Below are 27288 nucleotides of genomic sequence, written 5' to 3' on the forward strand. Positions count from 1 at the left end.
GCTTGCTTACAAACTTACTCTTAGCATTCAGCACTTTTTTTTCAGTGAAAATTAAGTTAATGGTGAAGGATTTGAGAACATTTCTCACTAAATGCAGCCTCTGAACATAACCATACATGCTAAAAAATGTCCTGTTTGTCCACAAGTAGCCGAGGATATTTGTGGCTTGCACATACAGTACAGTACCTACAAGCTCTTACAAGTGAGAAATGTTTTGGTTTAAGCTTGTCAGCATTTCTTGCAAACACATTCCATAGCCAATGTACAGATTTCTAACTACAAAAGCCTTTCATTTCTTTTGCAAATGCAGCATCCTAATATTTTTTCTTTATCACACTGTAATATGAAGCGAGCAGTTGTGTCAGCTTGTGTATCACACATCACGTTTGATTTTTTTTTTTAATTTTTAGAGCTTCCTCTCAGAGCAGAAGAAAACTAGAGCATGCTTTGCATCTCATAGTTCATCCATATAATGCAATTTTCTACATAAACTAGCAGCTGCACTAGCTATTTCATACATATTGATCTCCTTATGCATCAGATTTGGTTTTAAATCCACACAGCCAGGCAGTCTGCTTGTAGTGCTGTTTTTTTATTTTTCCCTCAGCCTCCACAGTTCTTTCAATCTGCAACCGGCTGTTCAATTTCAAACAAAGAGTATCTGGGGGATGAGCAAATGCATTGCCTTTTTTACAGGACGGCTCTTAAATTAGCTAAGACTGTTTTCTAACCATGGTGAACAGCTTTCAGAAAGAGCCATTCGAAAAGCCTCTTTCACACCCATCAGTTCTATCACTGAACCCTGATGGTTCTCTCAGCTTCAGAGTCTGTGTCTTTCCCAGTAAGTCTAGGGGATCTGAAAGGTTGTCGGAAACAGGGCTAGTCTAATTAAATATTAACCTTTGATGAAGGATGTCAACTTATCAGAAGCTGCAAAATTATATGCACACTTCTTAACTTTAATCATACAGAAATAATGAAAGGGCCTCTTTTATTTGAGAGCAAAGATTATTTTTACAGAGATCCTGTTTTAGTATTTACACTACTTAACTTTGTTACCATTCATGAAACTGAATAGTACGAGTTCCAGGTATGGACATTACATTTGACAAATGTCTTACACCGAAGGGCTAAAAGAACCAAAGCTTCTATTGAAATATAAGTATTCCGAATGCTTAAAGACACTGACAAAGTCAACCCAGCAGATATCTTCAGAATGAAAAGTGAAACACAAACCAAAGGACACCAGAAACGTCTTTATCCAAAGGCTCTCTTGTACCCAATCATGCCAGATCGCTGAAAGATGCTCCCAAGTAACCATGGCAACAGTCATGACCTCAGCTTCATATGCTGATAAAACAGTTGCCACGACAATGTGATCTGATGGAAGATCAGTCCAAGCAGCCTGAAATTAACCATAACCTACCTTGCTATCTAATGATATTTAAATCTATCCTTGCATTGCTTCCTTGCTCAGTCTTAGAAAGTTCAGTCCTGAATCGGCATTTTTTAGTTTCTGTTTTCATTGGTGCTTTGACCCTGTTTACCTACAGTAGATGTAAGTTTTGGATTTCCCTCCCGTTTGCTTGTTGGCTTTGAACCTTACTTTCTTGCTTTGACTTCCTTTCTTGGATTCCCCTTGTGCTTTGCTTCAGTATCTCCAGTATTTTTCTACAGAATTTGTTTGCTTGTTTGGACGTCGCTTCTCAGATTCTTTCTGTGACTTCCAGGCAACAAACCCTGCTACTTTTCTGACCGCACCTTTGGACTGTGTTTTCTGAGTGATCACTATACCTTCCTTCTGCCTGCAGCTTACCTGTTTTGCCGTGCAATTGGGTTCTCCTCACCGTATCAGACCGCAGTCTCATTCAGAAGCGTAGCATTATTAGAGGGTTGTGGGATTACAGAAGAATGTGCCCAGCCATGTTTTGGAAGTCAATAGTCTGGCTGTTCATGAAAATGCTGAATGAGACTGTTGGATAAATTAGTTACTTACTATCAAACAAGATACATGTAGATTAACCAAATGGCCTCTTCCCTTTTGTAACTATTCCTATGTCCAATGAAGGTAACATCTTAGTCCCCCCCTTAGAACAACTTGACTGGGATGTGACAAAAAAGCCAACCTGAAAAAATAATTGCGACTCTTCTGTTTTGACTGGTTGCTTGGCACAGTGAGTGCTCTCTGCACCATGTTACACTAAACAATGCCTGTACCTTTATCTCTTGCAAATCTCTGGTATCATAATTAACAACAGACAGCAATACCACTCTTGACAGATTTCCAACCCCACTGGTAAGCCTGATAGACTTGGAACAGGTAAATATAATTCTACAGCTTTAAACAGCCGTCTCTGTGCTCTGCCTCTGCCTGAAGTGAAAGCATTACATTATTATAAGACTCAACATGAAGTATGTTTGTGTATTTTAACTCATATTCATCTCTTGCTGTGTCAATAATGTATTTTAGTTCATTGTCATCCTCGTTGTCAAGCTTCCAGTCTTTCATGACTTAAGGGTCCTCTGCAAGTTTCATTTCTTAATGTTCAACATGACCTGATGGGAATATTTGGGAATAAGTATTCATTCTTTCCAAATATACATTTTAGTTGAGAAACAGTGGGGGTGTCAAGCTATAAGAGCTTAGAATAAACAGTTAAATATTATCTAGAGACACATGCACTGTATTCCATTCAGGCATTTTTCCATCACACTACAGTTTAATCAAATATAATATTATAGCATTCTGTAGCTACAGTATATGAAAATAGTACATTTGAAATCTTAAGAATTATTTAATAAATAACTAAAATGGAGAAAACGATCACTTAAAAATGCTTTGGAGAGATGGCATATCAAAAATGCAAATAAAAGATGTAAAAGTCAATAATAAAAAGGACATGTCTAGTATTGTGTTTGCTCTGGGTCCTGCTGGATGCTATGATGTAAAGTGAAAGGCCAATAGGCATGTTTCTGAACCAACTCTACCACATCCTGCCTCTGACGCAAGATCACTTGCTCTACCCTGAACTCAGAAGAAACCACGGATGGTGAACACTAAAAGAAAATACTCCATTTGTGCACAGAAGGCTTCTCTAGGTGGCATCCTTTGATTAATAATTTGTCATCTTCTAGTAATTGATGCAGATTCCCAGAAACAATTCTAAGATGCGAATTTAACAGAATTTGCAGTTATGTATAGCTTATACTGAGTAAGAAATGAAAGAAAAAAACACTGATAAAAATGAATGATCAAATAAGAGATTAATTTGACATAAATATAAGATTTATCTGACCTTAAGTATAACAGTGGGTGCTAATCTGGGAGGTCACAGCTGCAGGGTAGCTGGTATCTGGATGAGCTGCAGCTGTGAGCAGTCCTATTTAAACCACCTGTCTAAACTCTCTTTAGTCCTCTCTGAAAGAAAAAAATGTGTGTTGTCGTGAAGCTCTCGTGAATATGCAGTGTGTGGGTGTTGTTGAGTTCTCCAGGGAAAGCGGTGTGGCCAGGACACAGATGCCATGAAGGCGCACAGAAAGCAGCCCGAGGGGGCAACGGTGGCTGCTGGCTGTATCGCCACGGAGGCGGAGTGGCAATGGCAGGGGCATGCATGGAGAAAAGACCACCAATGATGCTGTCGGCTGGGCATCCTAAGGAAAAGTATGAATGCAGGTGGAATACAGTCCATTCCATTGACTGAGGAGATGAGAGAGAGCCCAGCGGGAGCAGCAGAGGCTAATAGGATAGCTGAAAGCTGTTGGCTGTAGGGGCTGTGGGAGTGTTGCCAACATGTTTGCAAAGAGAACGGAGAGAGGAAAGGAACTGCAGGTGGGGAGAACCATGCTGTTTTCCCCTTAAGGGGAGTGACATGTAAGAGCTAGCATCCTGGAGGAGCTCTGTAATCGGATATAGGCCCGATTAGGCCCGGCATATATTGCAGGTTGGAACTGGTAGTGCAGAGTGCATTCCCCAATGCTCTGTCAGACTACAGCAGGTCTTCTCTACTGTAAGGACATGCCCAGGGATGAGCAAGGACTGAGAGGTGAGGAGACTGGCGAAAGAGTGTTAATGTGAAATGTGAATGTTAGAGAGGACATTAGTGCTGCCTGGAGGCTCCTGGCTCTGATGGAAGAAGAGTGGGGGGGCTGTCAGATCGGCTCCTGACTTTGCTGCTTCTGAGTGGAAGCCTGGCTTATCTGCACCCCAAAAAAGGGCCTTGTCAGGGGGTGAGAACACCCAGACTCCGAGTTATTGAAAGAAAGTGTAACGTGAGTGTGAAAAAGAGCAGTGTGAAAGTGAGAGAAAAAAGGAAAACATGACAATTAATAGTGTTAATGTGAGGGTACTGTGGACAATCAGAAAAAAGGCTGCTGAGTGATGAGAGTGATGGAATGAGTATTTTGAAAGCAAATATGTGCCAGCAGGTCCTTAACAAGCCTTCCTGGTAGGGGTGGGCCTATCTGTTACAAAGGCATTACTACAGAGAAGGTACCTGTGACTCTCGCAGTATACTGTATGTTTGAAAATCTAAATGAATATTTTGCCGAACTGTGAATACTGCCAGCACTACCAGAATCAACGGATTTAAGTTGAGAAGTCAATAAGCTGACTTCATCCATCAATCATCATTTTCCCTGTGTTTTGTGCAGCATCAATACAAAATTATACGTGTGACTATGACAATATAAATATACATACATCGAGGTAACAGCAACAGACATACACTTGAAAAAAAGTTTTCTTTTTATATACTGTATGAGCTCTAAGACCACACAGACTTAGCAAGTGGGATGAATGATAATAGTGGTATTATAGTTTTCCAATAGATACAGTACTTGCTATTTTACAGGTACTCTTAAAATAATTTTTAATGTTTGTTAAACTAGCAAATATTGCTAGATACCTAACTGCCTTGGATATAAATTATCATCTCAGGTCTTATTAATACTGCATTTCCAAAGAGGAGAAGCCCACAGATTGTACATTAAAAGTATTAATAGTTCTGCACATCTCTCTAGAACCTCAGTTGTCATGGAGAGCCAAACTGTCTAATATACAGTATGTGACTCAAGAGTTAAAACTCAGAGAATAACTGTTTCTTCTTGTGCTTAACTAATTTAGAAAAATCTAGCAAGTAAAGATTTAAAACACATTTCCTTCTTAGCAACATGCTTGATAACAAGAGGCTGGATTTGTGTTATTTTTCATTCTTTAAACACTGACAATAGGGACTATGCCAAAATTAATAACTAATTGTCACTTTACTCAATTATAGCCCCCATCAAAGGTCACCCTTTTCATTCCTGGCAGTTTTTTTATGTGCGGCAAGAAGTCATAATTGCAGGGGACATGCAAAATTGTCAAAAGCTGTCATTAGAAGCTGGTGCAAGCAGGTGCAATTTTAGAAATTAAACTTTACAGACACAGCAATTTGACTAGTTGTAGCAGACAGCAGGATGCCTGCTATTTAGCTGTGACAGCAACCTGTTATCGCATTCTGCACTTGTGTGGTTATAAACTGTTAAGCTGCCACAATCTAAGCCGAGCCCTTTTGGAATAACTTCTGTAATTGGTTCTATTGACCTTCTTTGATTTTCTACTTTAATATTTAAGTCTTATCTCTGACACTCCAATGACAGTAAGTGGAAGCAGCAACCAAGATACTATTAACAGTGCCTGACCTCTGCAGGGATCTGAAGTGTGCCTCCAGGTAAGCTCCAATTTAAATACAATCCATTTAGCTGGATACAGGAAAAAAAATAGGCTACTTTCATTAGTTGTACATTAAATTGTCCGTGCAGCCTTGTCCAATTACTTGCGTGCCACGGTTTTTCAAGTTACATTTTTTTCAGTGCAACAGAGAGTCAAGAAAGCAAGTTAAATGGGAGAGCTAAAATGAAAATACAGCCAGAACAGCTTATCAGAGCCTCACTGTTTGACTGCTTGAATACTGACATATACTATACGAAAGAGGGAGGGAATGCAGTCTCGGTGACACCTCCCAGACATGGAAATGCAACACACATAACCATTGGAATGTTGCTTTATGAGATGGCAGAAAACATGGATTCCCATCTTAATGGCCACCCTATGCAGAAAGTGCATTCAAAAGCCTATCTGGGTTTTATGAGCAGGAGCTGCAACACAAGGTGAAGATGATTTATTTATGTCATTTTTCCCTCTTATGACCACAAATATACACTGATACTGTATATTCTTGAAATTCACATTATGTTATCTACAACAAAGGTTAGAGAGTATGTTCTACATGCAGTTAACTTCTACATTAACCTATAATTCAAGTATCTGCTTGTAAATCAGAAATGATTTCTTTAAATTACCTTTTTCTGTTGAAAATTCAATTTTTTGCATTTTAATGTTTGCATGTAAGACAAAAATATGCAAGGAACATGATATACAAACATACAAAAATACATAAAAGTTAAAACATTTTTTAAAAACTAAATATTGAATCCCAATCTAATACATTCTACATGCAATGTTTGTAGTCATATTATACTACTGTATTATTTTACCCCAAAGACAGTATATCTACTTCTGAATTTCCTCTAGAGCAATTTGGATTTTACTGAGAACAAAACAATCCACCAAACCACAATAAACACAACTGTCGGTGGCATGAGCAAAGAGCTACAAAACCAGTGACCACAAACTCAAATCCATTAAGCAGACACAAGCACTCATATCATTTCCATTTCAATTCATTGCCTGCATACAAAAGATCATAACTGACAGTGCACCGCTATCCCTCTTAAATTCACAAAAATCTGGGATCTGCATTCCTGAGTTTTACATCTCCCAATCATAAGTTTTTGCTGGTACCCAAAGTGAAGAGCGTACAGACATAAGAATCACTGCTACTGTTATAAATAAATCAAAGAAGTATAAAAACATTGCAATTAGTAAATACATTCTGAAAAAGAAGGTATATCCTGAAGCATTTGCAATTAACAGCATGGCTCCAAGAAGGAACTGTTTTGGAATGATCAGTTCCTCACTTCTTCTTACTAGTCTTACAATTGTATTTTGAATAATACACTGTACAGTGAATACTTTGCATTTTAATGTCAGTAATCTAATAAATTAAATACAAATGACCTGATAAAAACAGGTTTGAAATACTAGGGTCCATTCAGACAAGTATATTTGGTCTGAAGTGTCTTTATAGTTCTTTGTTGCTTCAGGAACCCGTGAGTGATCACGTTCTTCCCGGGGCCATCTCAACACACTTAGGCCCTCTGCCAGTGCACCTTTCACTCTATCAATCATCCAATCCATCATCCAGTTAATCACCCATTTTAATTCTACCTATTTAAAACCAATTACGCCACTAGAATGGTGCTCTGACATTGAGCTTCTTCAGGAAGTGCTGCACTCTGTTCTGAGAGATGGTCAGCCCGAAAACCCAAAACAATTCTGAGACCTGAAACCAGAGACCAAGCACCTGAAATCCAAAGCCTGCCAGCAGCCCTGTCAACCAGCTCTGATCCAGTGGCGTCTGCCTGCAAACTCCTGCCAGCCTGCAATTTCCACAATACTTTCCCTCAGTCCGCCACAACTCAACTCCATCCCCGTTCATCCACAATGGTCGCTGGCAAGTTCTGATGCCTTCAACTTTGGTTTTCTCCGTCAGCTGTCGAAGAGCGCTGAGTCCCTGCGATTGGATTCCTGCTTGTCAGTAACTGTGGCTGTCTGCATTAAATAGCTCCAGTAAAACAATGTTTTTCATGTGACACTTCAGTGGCTGGATGGACTACTTTCTGACACACATCTAACTAGGAAATCTAAGTCCTTTTTATTTTTAAAATGTGTTACACTGATTTATTTTCTCAGTAGGAGACTGACATTCTCCTTTACATGTAATAATGCGACAAGATCTGAAAAATGTGCTCAACAAGAGCTATTAAAAGACATACGTATTAGCATCCTTGATCTTCTCAGATATTTAAATAACTAGTGATAAAAGAAAACAGAATAAACTCTGAATAAAAAAACAAACATTGCACATACTTAAGAAAATCAAAAGTATTTTTAAAACGGAGTGTAAAAGTTGGTAACAGTTCAGAAGTTAGTCAAAAGACCAGGTCGCTAGCTAAATTTGTCTTCCATGGATTCCTTTTAATAATGCAGAATGAAGTGGCAGTAAATGCATGTCACAATCAGTAGGGATTATTTTGAAGCAGGATTTCGAAAACCTTATATATGGGTTAATCAACGAGATGGGAAAGATTGTGTATATAAGCAAAATTATATGAATATATAATGAGACAAAAATTAATTTATTCATCTGTGACATTCTCTTTCACCCAAAGCTTTGCCATCTCAAAATTAAGATCCAAAATTAGCCCTTGGTGGTCTAAATTAGAATTTGACACTCACTGCTGCAGCCCACATTTCATTCCAGGTAAGGGGATATTTTTTCAGACAGCAGCGTGGTGCTGTGCTTAGGTCCCTGGATTACAGGGTCACAAGGTCAAATCTCAGATGGGACACTGCTGTAGTACTGAATTCAGTACAGTTTTACCTATCTAGTTAATTCAAAATACATTATAAATGTTTTCTAAACTTCATACCTCTTGGCTTCAGTTTCTTTATACAGTAGCATGGCTTCTGTATTCATTGTTTTGGCATCAAAAAATAATTTTGCCAATATATTGTTTAATATAAAACCAAAATATCTCTTTTTTTAGCTAACAAATCTCAGCTTTGAGACCTTTAAATTGAAAAGGCTGGATCTTTTTTCCCAAAATGATGTCTTGGTTTAAAACTATACAGCTGCTTTTCCAGTGGAATTTACTTGCACATATATTCCAGTGCAGTTTAAGACCCTCTCCTGTTTGACATAAATCCAGAGACAAACAAAAGTAAATGTCAAGAATTACAGATTCACCTCTTCGCCCTTTGGTATTAATGACAGCCAGGATTAGTTATGAGGATTTTCAAAACATCGACATGGTGTACTGAAGAAATTACTCTTCATGTGGGGAGTTATACCACTGTTATTGGAAACTGACTGCTGGGAGTACAATATTCTCTCCAATGTTTCCAGTAAACAAAACTAAGGACCTACATTTTCAGCTTTATTTGCTCTTTTCTGAATAATTATATGACCCAAAATTTCTTATGAACTTTTCTATACAGATACAATTTATTCGCTACTGCAGTACATTCAAGAAATTGAAGCATAAAAATCTAGCACAACAGCTCCCATTAGATCTCGGCAAGAAAGCCTTTGAAAGTGCTCCACTTGACACAATTTACTGCAGAGTTGCTGTTTGAGGTTTTTCTTTCCTTGTGCTCATTTTCCTCCAAAGAGAAAAACAGACCCCTCTTTTCCTACATTCTCATTTTATATCTGAAAAGAATAAGAGGGCTGGGTAGAGCTTTGATCAGCTTTCACACAGAGACATTCTGTTGTTACTGGATTTGAGATTGAATGTGAGACTTTTTCTTACAGAGCCCTTTAAGTCGTGAACATTTAAATTTGTGCATTCATGGCATGAAATAAAATGCCAAATAGAAGCATTAGAATTATGATATTTTTCTTGTTCTCCTACGTAATGACACAGCTGTCAAAGAATGTTGTAAATTATGTTAAATATATTTCATGCTGAGGCTGTGAACAATAGCTATGGAAAATTCTGTTTATTTCATGTTCAGAGATGAGCTTTGTTTGTGCCGCATTTTATACATTTCTACAAAAAACATTAGTATGATTTCAGATCTATTCAAAGCAAGGATAAGTCAGGCATGTAAAATACTATTATATCTTCAATCAAAGTTACCCCCAACACAAAATAAAATATTGCTTATGTAGTACTTTAATTTGAATCAATACACTTGAACTGACGAATCAGGCAGGGTGTAGGGATGTCTTTTAAGTATCCTTTGAAACAATCCCAGCACACAAATTACTTGTAGTTTCTTGCCACAACTACTGCACATCACTTGGATTATCACTCACATATGGAATACTTCAAGAATCCTTGGCTTGGAGTTGAGCTGGCTGTAATGCTGTAACTACTAATAATATCACAACAGGAGAGACAAGTATACAAAAATCTGTATACACAACACAACAGAAAGTGTGTTCTCCAAGGATTCTGAGCTTAATTTTGTGAATTGAAAGAAATTCAAACTCCAAAACGTACAAGTGATGCGTACGAACACAATACAGGATTTTAAGCAAAAGCAAAGACTGCATTAAAACAATCACACATGGAAAAGATGAAAATATCCATTTCTTTTTGCATCTGCGTACTCAAGAAATGTGACAAATGCCTAAAATGTAACAGTCCACATGTGTCTACATTAAATGACATCTGACAGGTATTTGTTCTGTCATGAATTACGTTACACTATATTTTCTTTAATTTTGGAGCTTGTATGGTGTTTGATAATCTGTCTAGTCTGGTAACATCTTCATATTAAGTCTCATTTGCCACCTACAGTATATCAGAATTTAGACCAATGATTCCAATTAGGATAACGCAATATATATTCCTACATTTTTAATGGTCCCCCACATTGTCTTGAAGATTAAACATATGAACATACTGTAGGAACTTACAGTAGGTATTTTTCCTAAGAAGCTTCTGCAAGCTCAGTAATTCCCTTCTTGTATTTATAGTTTATATTTTGTTTCCTGTATGCAACAAACTGCCCTTGTCTAGATTAAATGTCACCAGCCAAATGTCTCCCCAATCTTTAATTCACAGCTGCAAATCCACAGTGTTTGTTTATCCCCTTATTTGATATTACAGTATCTGCAAATTTCACTATTTTCCCAACTACACCAGAATCTAGATTGCTGATATAAATTAGGAATCACTCAATATTTTCTATTCATTAACCCATTATAATTAGATATAGATGCTTTTCTATTAATTCCTGTCAAATATATAAGTTTTTAAAACATAAGTAAATCACATTTGAAGGTAACTTTAGAATGTACTTCCAGGTTCTCCTGCTCACAAACAAGGAACTGAAAGGTCTACTGCAGCTTCAATTTATCCTAAGCACATCATGATAGAGCCTTCACTGGTGCAGCACCATTTACTGTATGGGGTTTATTTCAACCGAGACTTTGTGATTGTCGACATTTTTAATCCCCCTTAAATATCTAAGGTATGAATGAGATGAAATTTGTTTTCATTAGGTCAATCATCTATTTTTTTTTATTTCTGTTATTACATCATGTGCAATTCTTTACAGCACTTTGAGTTTCAGAAATGTACTTTCATATAAAATTCAGTTACTACTGTTAAAATTATTTTAATTATTTTCAGGTACTTTCAGATTTACAATTTTCTATTTTTCAAACATATCACAATTCACATTGTACCTAGGAATTTGTAATTTACTCCATATATGTGTGTCATCACACCTATCACGTTATGTCTTGTAAAATACATTTCAGCTTGAGGTTTGATTTTCACTTTGACCTGTCCCTGACTTGTTGTATTCAATGATGATAAGAAAAGGTCTATCCTTTGCGCTCTTGAGTCTGTTTGCTGTCATTTTTTCTTTCTCAAAATCTGCTTCAGTACAGTATGTCACCTGTCTTTTACTTTTGCTGTCATCTGTTTTGTCGATTTCTCTAAGGCAAATCTGTGCCATTGATGCAAATGTGATATGTAAATTAATAATAATTCCTTACACTTCTGGACACGCCACTCAAAGCACTTTACAGGTAATGGGGACTCCCCTCCACCACCACCAATGTGCAGCATCTACCTGGATGATACGTCGGTGCACCAGTACACTCACCACACACCAGCTATCAGTGGGGAGGAGAACAGAGTGATGAAGCCAATTTATAGATGGGGATTATTAGGAGGCCATGATTGGTAAAAGCCAATCATTTGGCCAGGACGCCGGGGTTACACCCCTACTCTTTTCAAGAGACTCCCTGGGACTGTTTATGACCACAGAGAGTCAAGACCTCGGTTTTATGTCTCATTTGAAGGACGATGCCTTTTTACGGTATATTGTCCCTGTCAGTATACTAGGGCAGTGGTTCTCAAACTGTGGTACGCGTACCTACAGTGGTACGCGGCGTGCCGCCAGGTGGTACGCCATATGACCCTGGAACTGTGTTGTGTGCGCTGAAAAATCGGGACGGGTTTTCATATTTTGTATTTTTATACGTGTAGAATACGCAGCCTACGTACTACGATACAGTGCGCGCTAATACTTCAGAGGACACAAGAGATACTCTGTAATTCTATACAACTCTATAGGAATGCGTGCTACGGACGCAAGTGACCAACTGTATTTAAAAAAAGCTACTGTATCTCCAGCAAATAGGGAGGTAGGAGAATGTGCGTGATTTTGGAACAATGCCAACGTTATAAACAGAGGAATGTATAGAAATGCGTGCGACGAACGCTGGTAATCTTGTTAGCACAGGAAAGCATGAAAAATAACAGAAAAAAATTTAAGAACTGTTCTAAGTTAATGTGAGAAAAATACACCGAGCGTCTCTGTTTCTCTCCCATGCGCATGAAATAAAAACTTAAAATAAACACTGAAATAAAAACGGAAACGTGGAAAAATGCAAGCTTGCGGATTGCTAAAGCAGGTAAGCCCCACACTATTATGTGTGGAGAAAAAGCTGCTGAACAGCTCGACCTGCTGCCCCCCCCCCCCCCCCCTGAAAGACACAGTCATTCACAGAATTATTGAAATGAAGGATTATATCAAAAGTACGCTGACAGAGCGCGTTAAGATGAGCAGATGTTTTTCACTGCAATTAGATGAGTCTGTAGTCGATTTGGCCAATTTGCTCGTTTACGTTAGATACGAGTTTGAGGGTACGTCCCGTGAGGACTTTCTGTTCTGTAAGCCGCTACCAACAGGAACTACAGGAGAGCACGTATTTCAGCTTCTGAATGAATTTATCGAAGAGAATGGCATCGACTGGATAAAATGTGTCGGAGTTTGTACAGACGGTGCTAGAGCAATGACAAGCCGACACAGCGGTGTAGTTACACAAATTAGAAAGGTTGCTCCAGAAATTAATGGTTTCATTGCAACATCCACCGCGAGACCTTTGCCGTCAAGAAAATGCCTGACGATTAAAAATCTGTTAAGACTGTTGTGAATTGTATCAAGGCTCGAAAAATTAATTCACATCTGCTTTGCTCGACTAAACAGGCTCATCCCCTCTCACTGAAATGGTGCTCTTTTATTTTTATTTGTTGTTGTTTTTTTTCTGTAAAACACTTTGAAAAGCCACATTTTTTTATATCAGACAAAGTTTATTATTATAATATTTATTATATGTACCGTATGTTGGTCATTGAGAATTTCTGGGGTTCCTATGAGATGATGACTTGTAGGTGGTACTTGGATGCTTTGGTTGGATTAGGGGTGGTACTTGGTCCAAAAAGTTTGAGAACCACTGTACTAGGGCATTAGGACCCACACAGACTGGAGGGTAAATGCCCCCATGCTGGCCCCACTAACACCTCTTCCAGCAGCAACCTTAGTTTTTCCCAGGAGGTCTCCCATCCAGGTACTGACCAGGCTTAGACCTGCTTAGCTTCAGTGGGTTGCCAGTTGTGAGTTTCAGGGTGATATGGCTGCTGGTTTATTATTAAATTACATTTATTAAAAACAAAATATTAAATTGCCTAGCCAAACTGGATGACATACTGTAAATGCATAATAATAATTTAAATATCAAGAGCCCAAAATTACCAATTGTTTGACATTTGAATTACAGAAGTTCTTTGTTTTCATAGTACCACACTATAACATTTCTGCAAACTATATTTCAGTTATGATGACTGCAGTGTCTGCAGTGCTAATGTTGTCTAAATAAACCATTTAACCAATTAGTATTTACAGTATAATCTATAGCCCATGTGATGAGTCAAAAATTCATCTTGTAAGTCAGGTCTCTGTTGCCCTGTATAAACCAGGGGGGCAAATAGTTGTTTTTTCGCTTGTGATTGACATCTGTGATTGAAATTAAAAACACTCAGAAAGGCATTCACTTAGAGAAAAGTGGAAGTGTTAGTCCAAGTGTCAAATAAGGTCATGTGGTCATTCATCTGGATTTTAGAAGGATATTTAATCTGATATGGCATAAAGTGCACAACTGTCAGTACAACATGCTTTTCCCCTCAAAATAAGTTATACTTAGTAGCCAACGAAGTTATATGGCACAGCCTAAGGCACAACATCCTGCTTTCTCAAAAATACTTTTTAACCAAATATAAACCCATCCTCTCTTCTTCTTTTCTCCTACAGCCTTTCCACTCTTTCATTATTGAAAAAGACATCACACCTGATTTAATGACAGGAACCTCATCACACCAATATACCTCATCACATAATTCCAATGTACAAAGTACAAAAAACTCCTCTACTCTACTACTCTTCCTTCAACTTTGTGCCTTCATGTAAAAAGAACAGAGAGAGCTGACACTTAAATTAATCAATTAATTCCCTAAATCCACCAATGGATTCTTTGAATTTCAATCAATTCTAAAGTCATTGATAAAATGTAAATCCTACCTAATCACATGGAAAAGGGTGAATTTTACACAAAAGTATTCAGATTGTTCAAAATAACCATGTCTCAAATCAAGATATTCCTACTTACAGTACATATTTCAAAAGCTAATTATGCATTGCATAATGTTGCTGGAAAAAACACACTGCAGTCCAAACACTGCATGTTAATCTGCTCCTTCCCAATTTATTCTAAACCTTTAAAGTTTTCTTGTTGAAACCCATGATTTAAAATACACTTTTTAAAAATAAGCTTCTGTATGTTAAGCTTTTGTACATACTCGATGTAGTGCACTCCACAGCTAGTAATGCAAGGATTACATGATATTTGATGTTAATGAATCCAGGGAGTAAACCCTGATTATCCAGAAATAACTAGTGTCTGTTTACACATCTCTGAAAAAGAATACACAATCTTTGAACCCTTACGTAAATTACCTGTAGCTGGCCAATGGGGGGCATTTCCATATTGTGACATTTCTATAGAAACTTGTGGGTTTTTTTTTTCATAATGGAAGCATGTGGGTGAAGCTCTTACTTGTGCAGTTACATCTATCAGACCAAGTAAATATTTTTCAGGATCTGTTTTACTCACATCTGTTCTTAAAAAAATATTTTCAGAAACCAAATTCCACCAGAGAAGATTGTTTGAATTATGATTTGAGAAATAAAGATGCAAGAAAGAAATAAATTAAATGGAAACTGCTGTAAGTAGAAAACACAACAGAGGCAATACTTCAAAGGCACCTGTAAAATTAAAACAGGGGATAGGATTTTCATAGATGCTGGATTTGTTATTCTGACTGAAAGGCAAGAAAAGGGGTTAGCTATCACAAATATAATGTCTATCTTTGATATAACAGAATACCAATACATTTTAATTTAGAGCTATGATCAGGTATAGCTCAAACTCCAAATAAAGAGTGGATAATTTTAATTCTGACACCAGTATAAATAACTAATAATTAATGATCACAAAATATTTCACCAGTCAAGAACACTTCCAAAGGTGTTCACATGGTTTCTTGGTTTCTGGCACAGTTTAACAGCAAAATAATAAACAGGATCTATACTTAAAAGCTAAACAGACGTTTTATTTATAATGTCTACAAAATAAACACATAATACAAGACACGGAACCTATTTTTGACCAAATATTTACTGCAAGTACTGCAAGTATGGGCTCTCCAAAACAACAGAACAGTGTGGTTTCTACAATTAATGGTAAACTGGGAAAACTGCTTTGATTAAACTGATAAAGCATCCCAGAGATACAAGTTCTGTCTGGCAATTACTAAACAGAAATAAAGATTCCCTGATATATAGAAAACATAGCCCTTTCTTCCTAATTTACTGCCAGAATTTGCAGCTCTTAATATACAGTACCTGTTTCCGCACTCATAAAGTCAGCCTGAAGTATTCAGCAAGGTGGAGCTCGCTCACAGCAATCTTGTTTTTTTTAGTTCCAGAAAAAGAGAGCATGACGATTAAAAACCCCTGATATACTGAGTTGGTCTTCTTAATTGCATAGTTGCTTTTTTCGCTTGCAATAGACTTATGATGTCTGTACATCTAAGTCTCTGCCTATTTGTCCCTCCCACTCAAATGGAAGTGGTTTAATGTTCGGTACCCTCCAGATTTATTCATACACTCAATGGAACAAAAAGAAAATCATCATATACTGTAACAAAATGGGTTATGAACTAGATAAGGTATCTTAAGAAAATACATAGGGTAATCGTAATAGCATCAAATAGAACAAAGCCATATTTTACATCCTGAAAACACAGGGGGGTGGGCATAAATCTAGAAGGCACTGTATAGTATGTGGCTAAACTGGATTGAAGGCTCAATTTTCTTCTCCAAGGCCCACCTAAAAACCAACCTCTGATTTAACTGAGAGGTATACAGAAAGCTGAATGGTAATGTGCAACCTATATTGGTACAACTAGTACACAGGTAACAATAAATAATGAATTAACAGCAGTCCCTTGTAGAAAATATCAGGGGAAAAAAACTAAACTCTGTAGCGCTATTCATATTTTAGCACTTTCAACCTGCTCCAGCCCAGAAGTTTCATCCAAACATCTCCTTAATTGATATATCGATCCTGCTGATTATTATTTAAATAATTATTGAGTAGTCCAGCCTTAGTATCTTACAGGAACGATAAACCATGGTCAAAGGATAAATTTTTCTTAACAAAGGTGAGAAGTTCCAAGGCCCAGAGGCAATTTAGCAGGAAGGTCCTTTTACAAAGCAAATAAAATACAACAATAAAATGTTTAATAACTCCATCAGTTCTAGACTGTGAGACTAATGTTTCAAGGGGAAACTGTTTATCAGTCAGCTACACTCACTGTTAAATTTTCAAGTTAAACAGCTCAGAAATCATTAGACTTACAACCAGATTAAATCTTTCAATGGCCATCCTAGGCAGGAAAATGCAGATTAAAGTTAACTCAGAACACTTCTGAGGTCAAGAGGTATTAAGTGAAAGGGAAACTATTATTACTGCTCATTTAGACTGGGCTGAATGCAAACGTTATACTATAGAAGCAGTCCATACCACATGTACAATAACAGGATTCCAGCAAAGACAATACAAACAGGTCTTTCATAAACTGACAGATGTTCAGCACGTAGATGACAGGTCCCCACAACAGGCATGCGGCAAACTGAAGCATGATTTCTGTGCAAACAAATTTGCAGACATTTTTGAATCTCAGCTCGGTACAGATGGTCTTTTTGACAACAGCTGTTCACATGAAAAAGACCCTACTCACTTCCCCTCCCCCTGTGCACTCCATAATAAAAGTTTAAACTACTTTAACTTGACAGGATGAATCAATTTTCCATTTTTCTCTAATGTAGTTTGAGAAGCCAAATTGTACACAAATCTGTGGTAAAAAGTCCTTCAAGGCACACTAATGAGCCTAAAACATCTAGTTTTGTACATCTGGCCCACTTAAAGATAGTACAGCTTACAAAGTAGCTAGAAGCTATAGAGAAAATTCTGCTTATCTAGATTGCAAAGCTAGTCAGGAGAGGTTATTAGTCTCATTGTATAAAAAACCTTGAACGATAAAAGTGAACAAAGACACAAAAGCAGCAAAACTCAAACACTGTGTGCTGTTAGGCTGGGATAATGTACACATTTGTAATAAAATGTGTACGAAATCACAGTCATTTTTGCATTAGACAGAAACAAGAAAATGGATGTCTATGACAGGAGGTGTTCGATTTGCCATTATGGGTCCGGAAAGGACAATCTGTAGTCTCAAAAGAAAGCAATCCTGGGCCAGTCTTAAGCATTCAGCATGCTCACCTACATCCACTATTGCTGTCTTCTGCATTTGCCCAAAGATACTACATACATTACTATATATCTCATGATTTTACCCTGGAGTAATTTAAAAGGCAATCCAGTGTATAGGAACTGAAGCATTGAAACTGGTTTGTCTGCTAAATCTTCAGAGGAAGCACGCTGTCTATGTAAGTTCTCTTTAACCACTACGTACTACTGTTGAAGCAAGAGGAAAAGCTAATGCAGTGTCCAGTGCTCATTTTAATCTCACCATGTGAGCTATACAGTAAGTAAAGCCTTTAACTGCCCAACACCTCTGACACAATCTATTCCATGTTATCCCTGGATGACAGGATAACAACTGCATAACAACTCTCTGTGAAGCAAGAAAATTAATAAACCCCCAATGTGCAATCCATTCTGGTGACAAAAGAACTCTTAAGATCTCAACACCAACATCGTTAATGGTGGTAATTGCTGTGTTCCAGAACATGGCAGAATTACGTACCATAGGTCTTCTCTGTTTTAGAAAACCTATAGATTAACCAAAATATGAAGGAATAGCACCTGCCTTATAAACTACCAGAATGTGCCGCCACCTCACACATTACCAAAGCCAATGAACTGAACTTCAAAAGTAAAAAGGAAAGATCATCTTCTATGAACAACAACTAACACCTCATGCTTGCATCTCAAGACATGGCCGAGCACACTGCTCCTTGGCTTACATGCCTGACATGGCCCAGTGATCACAAGCACTCTGTTTTAGTATACTGACATCTTGCTATGCATTAAGGCACCTGGCAGCACTCCATGTCCAAAGAGTGGAATCTGATTGACTTCATTAGCATCAGTCAGCACTACATGTCTGGTTCAATCAACTTCAGGTTCATTAGCCATTTGAACTCCAATCTACAAAGATGCCACGTAAGAGTACTGGTGGAAACCAATGAAAAAGAAATTTAATTTACAATTACAGCCATATACACAGGCAATATAACATACACAAGTTATCAAGAATATCTGCAGCGAAACTGACAGATGCACTATATTACAGCAGGGTTTTTAGAATATCCACTTAAAAATAATTATTCCATTTTGATATGTTTTTTCCCCAAAATTCAGAACAAAGAAAAAATACTCTATACATTGCAACCTGAGGTTAAATTGCATAATGCAGTTCCAAGGCAAAGGAGGCTGTGAAAGACTGCCTCAGTATAAGAATAACTACATTTTATTAGCTAAACTAATTAACTAAATTAACTGCCAAGTCAAGCCCTATGAAACAGACAGCAAGAACATTATTATATAAATTATAATAAGTAACAACTTAACAATATAATATTCACAGTAGATCCAGGTTATTTTTATATTTATGAAATTGTGCCTTCTTTTTATCACATTTTGAATAAAGAGATTTCTAAGGGTAATATTCTAATTATTGTCAAAGGCTCTTTTGCGGACAGTAAAAATTGGTTTGGTTGCCAAAAACATTTAATGAGAGCAGTAATTTAAAAGGCAAATATTTTATTTTAGAACTGAAATATAATAAATACACGATCAACATTTTTTTAAATGTAATTAAGACAAGAATAAAATTCCCTCCTGCATGGTGAATATTATAAAGATTACTATACTGTACCTCGATGATTCTTTTTCAACAGTATATATTGGTTTTTACATTAATGGGCTGTAATTTGTCCATTACAGTATCCATGGCTCTTCAATAGAAAGTGTAGCAGCAGGTTGAGGACATGTGGGTGGGCCTGACAGGCTGCCAACTCTCCGATAACCATGTCTTCACTTATGGGTTCCAGCACCATCCATTTTTGGAAACACTTTAAAATACAGCTTCATTAATTAGAGTATATTTACACTGTAATTAGCAATTTTGCAGTATTGACACTTTGAAATACTTGTACAGTAATCCCTTGCCAACTGTGAGGGTTATGTTCCTGTAACCCCTCGTTAAGACCTAATGGGGAAAGATTAGGTTAGGGGAATTAAAGTTACGATTTATCCTATTGAAAGCTCTCAAACATTTTTTTTTACCTATAATAAGGCAAAATAATATCATCGGAGTGAAACGAAACAATATTTTTTGGAAATAATATTGTATGGATAGTTTTTAAATAATTTTTTATATGATTCTTACCTTTATAGTTTGTGTAGATCGGGTCACGTGGCACGTACTGCACAAGACCTTAAACGACGTTGCTATCCTGCTTCTCACACTCGCTTCCTCTGTATTGTATGAATATTAGATTCATTTACACCAAACAACCAACAGCATTATTACTTTGTCCTTCACGCAACCTATAAAGCACTTTAATTCTTTCTTCTAAGCTCATCACGGATCTAGATCCCTTTGCAACACCGGACTCTCTGTCCTTCATACACTTAGGAGTCATTTTAATTAATTTAGTACTAATAACCATCAAAGAACAATGAAATAATGCACACTAATATGCGCAGAACAATTTAAAAATGTGAGAGAAATTACAGAAACGGCTCGAGCCAACATGCGTCGCAGTTCACGGATACTTCTCAAAATCGAGGATACTCAAAACTGAGGGTCACGGAAAGTAAAACTCACCTCACTCAACACCACGCAAGAAAATTCACATTACTGCAGTGACATATAATCCATAACAATATTGTCACTGCATTATATGATTACTACCTGAGATACAAGGGTTACAAAAACGGAATGGCATTCTGTGATACTGTATGTCCATTTATTGTATATACTGGTTCAGTCATAGGAGTATACATGTATGTGATTACATGTACTGTATTTACAAATGCAACTACACTGCATTACCAGCAATATTTTAAAGTGTATGTACACATCTAAACTTAGAGTTCAGTATTACACACTGCTTAGGTAATAATTACATACATCCAGTTGCAATATCAGACATCAGAATGACATGTTAATCTGTGTATTTTAAAGTTTTAATATACAGTAACACCATAAGTGTATAATTACGGAATTACTACACTGCGATCAATGTACTAGTGTTTTTAACCGTATTACAATTTTTTGTAATTAAATATTAAGCAAAATGAAGTTAAATGTTTTAAGTGGCATGTTTACAGGAGGTCATACAACTTTAAACAAAGGCATTAGTGCTTAATATCGCTACTCAGTTTGACACATCTCCATTTCAAAGTACCCCGTTTTCCTCTTGTAAAATTCTTCTAAAGGTAGTCCTGTAGCATACTACATTTAAAGGGATAAACCAACAGGAAAGGTTCTCTTCTTCACAGAGACCTACGAAACGAAAATTCCTTAACGGCAACATGAAGTCTTCCATTAATACTCCGCCTTCGTTAAATATATACTGTAGATGTAACAGTCTGTCAGCAAAAATAGCATTCTGATCCTACACTAAATTAATTACAGTCCCTGCTTTCACCCCTTAAAATACTTTAACCGGATTTACATTAATCAAACTTTCTAACACACTTATTGAATTTCTACATTCCCTTGTCCTCTACCATTTTTGTTTACAATTGAATTTTTGTTGCGCCTCACATATGTCTTGAACTTTTATGCTTTTGCAGCATTAATGGCTTTGCTACACAGTAAGGAGTTTGAGATTTTGCCCTGTCCAGTTTTTTAGGATGGGTTTTACCTGTTTCAGGGTTAATTCTGACATTGTACATTTCATAATTGTAAAATGTTGTTCTAAAACACACAAGGGAGAATATTGTGGACAATTTAGTTAAAGAGTTGTGAAGCCTGCTCTAGACAACTACACTATACAGTGATCGTTAGAAATGAAGCTACAGAATGTGTAGACTTACAACAGGAGACCTGCAATTAAAAAAAGTATTATATTTAAATCTTATTGAAGGGGGAGGTCACACACAGTATTGTAAAAACTCAAATGATCATTGGGGAAATATTGCCAAATCTGAATTAAAACCTTTATGTGATATGTTCATGCATGCTTATAACCGTCAGGCAAGACTTTTTGTTAATACTCCATTTGCTTATCTTTTTGAAGTTCAGGTTTCAACTTGTTTATATTTCAGTAATAAGGACACTTTTCCACAGCAGCCATTTGCAAATGTTACACCTGTGATTCAACCTTTGCATTGGCTCACAGCACAGTTTAGAGTTGATACTAAGGTTTTTCTTGATGCTCCCAAGGTTCTGATAAGAACTGCACATTCCACATTTCTTTTTCCATAATGGTTTCCTAAAACGTATTCTAACTGCACTGGAAATAAAGAAGCTAGTCTCATTTTAGTTCTCATTTTTGGAAACAGTGTTTCATTTAGAAGCATCAGCAGAAATGAAATCTTATTACCGCTTCTTTGCGTTCTTGTGTGTTTCTGCCTGCTTAGATTTGGTCCATGTTGCATGCAGAAAGAAGGAGACATGAAATCACATTCTGAAACCCAACAGAACAAAGTAATGATACCACTGAATTTGATTCCCTTGTGACAAAGTTAAGGCAGGAATCACAGTGTCAGTGGCACTCCTGATTTCAAAGAGTTAAGAGTTACTGTACAAGTGTTCACATGACATACAGTAAACAGTGAGTTGGTCCACCATCAGAAAGTAACAGGGCATGCAGGAACAAGGGCTTAAGACTCTAAGAAGTCAAGCTTGATCCACCAAGAGGACCTGGAAGAGATCTTTCTAGAATGTCCTATGTGTTAGAAAAGTGTTGTGTGGTCAGCATTGCTGCCAAAGGGAAGGCCACATACATACAGTACACCAGATGTCTGAACCTATTGTTCATCTTGTACTGAGCACGATTACTATGGCAACTACAGTACACATCAGTAGACTGTCTAACAATGGCCTAATTTGTCTCACTAAAATGATTAGGCAGAGGTGTGGAGGAGTGGTTAGGGAGCTCATCTCTGGATTTCAGGGTTATGGGTTGAAATCCCTTGGTTGTTGTTGTCGTACCCTTTTGTGAGGTACTTCACTTAAATTGCTCCTGTAACTGCTCTGAATTAGAAATGGATCTCCAGGCTGCCATTGGAAATGAGATTTTGTTTTCTATTAACATACCTGGTAGTATAATGGAATAAAAAATGTGTAATATCATATTCTTAATGGCTCAATGCATGTCTATTATAAACCTTGCTTTTTTCAATGTATAATGTAAATTGGCCACATAAGGTGTCAATTTTAGAATCCCATATAAATAGAATACAAATTCAATTTTTTTGCCTGCTACTGTAAATCAAAATACTGTTCTTGCCATCTCTTTTGGTTTGGAGAAGCTGTGCAAGGAGAACCTTGATACCTCGGCTTGATACCTTTCATCAACATGCATATAATGTAGTATGTGAATATTAAAAACTTTTATGTTTCAAATATAGCTCATGGTGGAAGAAACCACACAATTAACAGTAATATGTATGTTCTGGAAGTTACCAATATTTAATATTTTAACACTCGTTGTAAGAGTTTCCTACACTTTTAACTGTTATCATTATTTCTTCAAAAAGCTTTCTGAGCTACAGACTGGTGTTCTGCTTAAGTGAAGCAGGAGACCAATAAAGCAGTCTTTGCCCATGGCACTCGACACTGAAACATACTCAGATATTTTGAGAGATCTTAGAAAATTCAAAAGAACATTTCAGCATCTGCCCACAAAATTAATTCAGTTTACATCGATTTTTTTTCTTAAGAAAAGTGCCTACATCCATATACATAGCTCAAAACTGCATTGAAACAGAAGCAAAACACAATAACAGTATATCACTTATTGTGACGGGATATTAAAGGTTGAGTCAATAGATACTGCAAAAATCATGTTTTTATGCATTCCTTTGTACAGAGTACATGCCTTTTAGCTGTGTTTTTTTCCCAGACTGGATTATGCTAAAATGTTAGTTCACAAATATTCAATATCGTTCATTTCTGTTTTTCTCCTTTAGATATGATAGGCAACTGTCCAACAGTTTTAGATGGAGGCTAACTTCATTGACATACCGTACAAGTAATAAAAGCTGGTGTATTATCTGTACTGATCACTTTTGGGAGATACAGATTTTTCTTTCCAGATATAGCAATGACAAAAGTTGACCAGCAAAAGAAACATACCACTTTTAATTTCACAGGGTCTACTGAAAGTTACAGGCTAATAGTGTGATTGTGGCCCTAACCGGAAATAAGGCAAGCTGTACACTTGTGAGAAATGCTTTGCACTAGGTTGCAGAATTATCTTATAGTGCCTGGGCAAGCATGCATCTGTTCACCGCCATTGAGGACTAGACACCACATGTTGCCCTAGTTCATTCCACAAATGACAATGGTGCTCAAGTCTGATAAGTAGAGGAACCCACAGCATAACAATCACGTTCTCATCTTTCAGTAAAAACCACTGTTCCACAAGCAGAATTTGGAAGAGCAATATCGTGCTGAAATGGTGTCACATGAGTAAGGATAGCAAAGGAGATGCCAAGACTTGATAAAATGTACAATGTACAATCAATGTACAATACAGTCAGGCTGCCATTAATCACTTCAACTGGAGTTCTGCAGCAACTAGACACTACTGCTCTTTGCACATCAACATTGATTGGTACAATGGTTCCCACAATTTAGCATATTGCTCTGCAAATCCATGACATACATTACTTGCGGATCTAAACAAAACCATGATTCATCAATCAAGAGGATTCCAGTGATTATGAGGAGACATAGTCCAGACTCCATAGTCCAGAACTCATCCAAAAATAGACTTGAGTCAACAAAAAGTACTGTCTATTCAAAAAGCAAAAACAGAAAAATATATAATGGATTTATATATGAGAATAAGCAAAGTGGTACTTGAACACACAACTGTAGTGTTTGGTTTTCAAATCTTTTTTACACTTAAAAGGCAATTAACTAATTTAAGCAGATGTTCTTATAGGATTCTTCTGACTTTGGTATTTTCTTGGACAAAGATTTTCAAATTGGAAATGGATCCCTCTGCAATTATATAAAAATGCATTTCACAAAAAAACATTTATAGACTTTTTATTAATTTGTTTGTATTATCAGGCATGTCAAATGAGACAAGAGATGGGAATTTCCAGGAGAGTGGCTAAATAATCCTGCATTTGTTTTCTTTTTGTTTGACAAAATCTTTCCACTAGTGAATTCCAATGGTTGGATTACAGAACATACTGTCAGTGGAGGATGTGGTTGACACAGAAGGATGTACAGAAACAGCAAGTGATTCTGCGTTTCAGGGTAGCTAAAGCAATCATCGTGTGCTTGACAACAAAAGTTATACAAGAGCCTATAATTCATTTAATCTGAAATGTGTTTGAAAGTGCACAGTTGAAAAATATCCTAAAGGCTGGCAATACTATTCATAGTATCAAAATGTGAATGGAACTTACTGTATATCTATACCACAAATATGTTTTAAAGAACAAGAACAGTCCAAAAATCAATTTAAAACCAAGGAAGTTATTTAAGATATTCTTCTTAACAATGTATTTATGCAGCATGACTAAGAAGTTAGTCTGGGAGGCAGGGAGTTATGAATTAATGCAGGCAGTATTTACAGCTAGTCCTATTAATTCACCATTACACATATGGAACAACACCATTTATAAATCTCCCCCCTCATGGTGCACTGCTAAGCCACAGAATCAAAGAACATTACTGATAAACAAATATAAGAAGGGGATTTACTGCACAGCTGGTGTGATCTGGATATATAGTATGTACAAGTAACAGTACCGGTGGTAATAAAGATAGTAACTGAATTTATAGTTACTTTCTGTTTTCACATTAATGAAACCACCATGGCAGTAGAGCCTTGTTAAAGCTGAGAAAAATGCATAATGGCTTGAAAAACATTTTCTGTCATCATAGTACATGGTATACATGATATATTTTATGCACAACCATTAAATCTAAGAGTTTATCTTTAAGAAGTGTAAAATTGTGAAAGGACACAAGATGTATGTTGTGAGAAGCAATTAAAAAGGCAAACAGATTGTTAGAATATAAACACTGCAAAAGGCACTGATTAAATAAAGTGATACTATGTCAAAATTGCTTAACTTACTATGAAGACCTCATTTATAAAACTGTGTATAATATTGGTCCACAAGATACAGTAGAAAAATTATTGCTGCTCTGGAACCACTCTAAAGAATAATCTAATGCATCTCAGGCTCAAAGACATGTCTTTCTCTGACATGCTGAAACACTGAATCACTTAGTCTCGAACAGACTATGAGTGCAATTCCAGTAGTCAGGATCTGCAAAGTTTGCTTTGTTTTGTTTGTAACTGTAAACAAAAATATTTTAGTAACTTTTTTTCCAGGTTTTATCAGAATACCAACTGCTTACTGCACATAAGAAAAGAATACCAACTAAGCTACAATACTGCTTCACCAATGTTTTCTTATACAGTATAGCCATGTAGGTTCTGAGAATATAACAAGACCAATTATTTGAATGAGTGCGCTGCATTCATTAATGCTGTCAATCTAACCACATACTGTAAAACTCATCAGAGCCTGGTTCTGTTTGCTCTGCTTCTACCTGGAAATTGCTCAGAATTCACAGAAGATCTTTCTCTGATCTCTACTTTGCCATATACACTACTTTACCTTAAACAACTGTAAACACAACCTTCTGCCACACCGTTCTATTGATGTAAACACCTCACAAGCAACCTTTGTACCAATGATACTCCAATCCGAAGCCTGACTGTTAATGGCACCTCTCTCATACTCCTCTACCCCTGACTTAACAATATACAATACTGTATTAACAACTAATTAGTACTAAGAGGTTTTGTCAATATTTTCTACATTCTTCGCTACAGGAACTTTATTATTCATACCTTGAAAATAAAAAAAAGAATAAAATGTGGAAAAGGCTACATTTACTCACCGTTTCTTGGGATTTATCCTTCACATCATAGACTGTTAGTTTGACCCGAGTTTCCTCACAAATGGGGTATTCTGGAGGGAATGTCACACCAGTCAGAAACAGTGGGTCTCTTGTTCCCTGTGTGCCAAAAGTAAAACAGGCCTGTCTGAGTAAGGTAACAGCTGCAGATAGCCTTAGCACAGTGGCATGTCCTTAAAACACCAGCTGGAGATAAGAAACCCTTTCTCTGATTCGTGGTCTAGTAAAATGAGTCTCTGATAGTAAAAGTGCCACACCAGAAGAGTAGAATGACTATAGGGGCGTGTGAATTCAATCAGCCTAAAAACATAAATAAATAACGTACAATTTCCTCAGCACACCAGGGTATTCGAGGAGTCTGTACGGCTGTAGAAAATGCCCTCATGTGGCCTTGTACTCATTTGTCAGCACACTTAATAACCTGTTGTGATATACTGCAAATGTTCAAAGCCAGTTTGTTTATAATGGAGCTTCCTTTTCCTGTGAAGTCTGCATCTTCTACTCTAGGGGGCTTGGGGGAAAGAGATTTAAGAGTAT

The 27288-nt window shown here is 36.9% G+C and overlaps 1 protein-coding gene across 11 annotated transcripts in view; it reads right to left on the reverse strand.

The window, feature by feature from the left end:
• Positions 1 to 27288, reverse strand: part of inpp4b (inositol polyphosphate-4-phosphatase type II B) — a 408611-nt gene that overhangs the window by 156633 nt on the left and 224690 nt on the right. For all 11 annotated transcript variants that reach the window (XM_088633072.1, XM_088633066.1, XM_088633061.1 and 8 more), the window contains one exon: positions 26734 to 26850. In XM_088633072.1, the coding sequence (XP_088489198.1) occupies positions 26734 to 26850 (117 nt within the window). The remainder of the gene's footprint in view (positions 1 to 26733; positions 26851 to 27288) is intronic.

Source organism: Lepisosteus platostomus, chromosome 1 (assembly GCF_059453375.1).
Source record: "Lepisosteus platostomus isolate fLepPlt1 chromosome 1, fLepPlt1.hap1, whole genome shotgun sequence".
Taxonomy (NCBI): domain Eukaryota; kingdom Metazoa; phylum Chordata; class Actinopteri; order Semionotiformes; family Lepisosteidae; genus Lepisosteus; species Lepisosteus platostomus.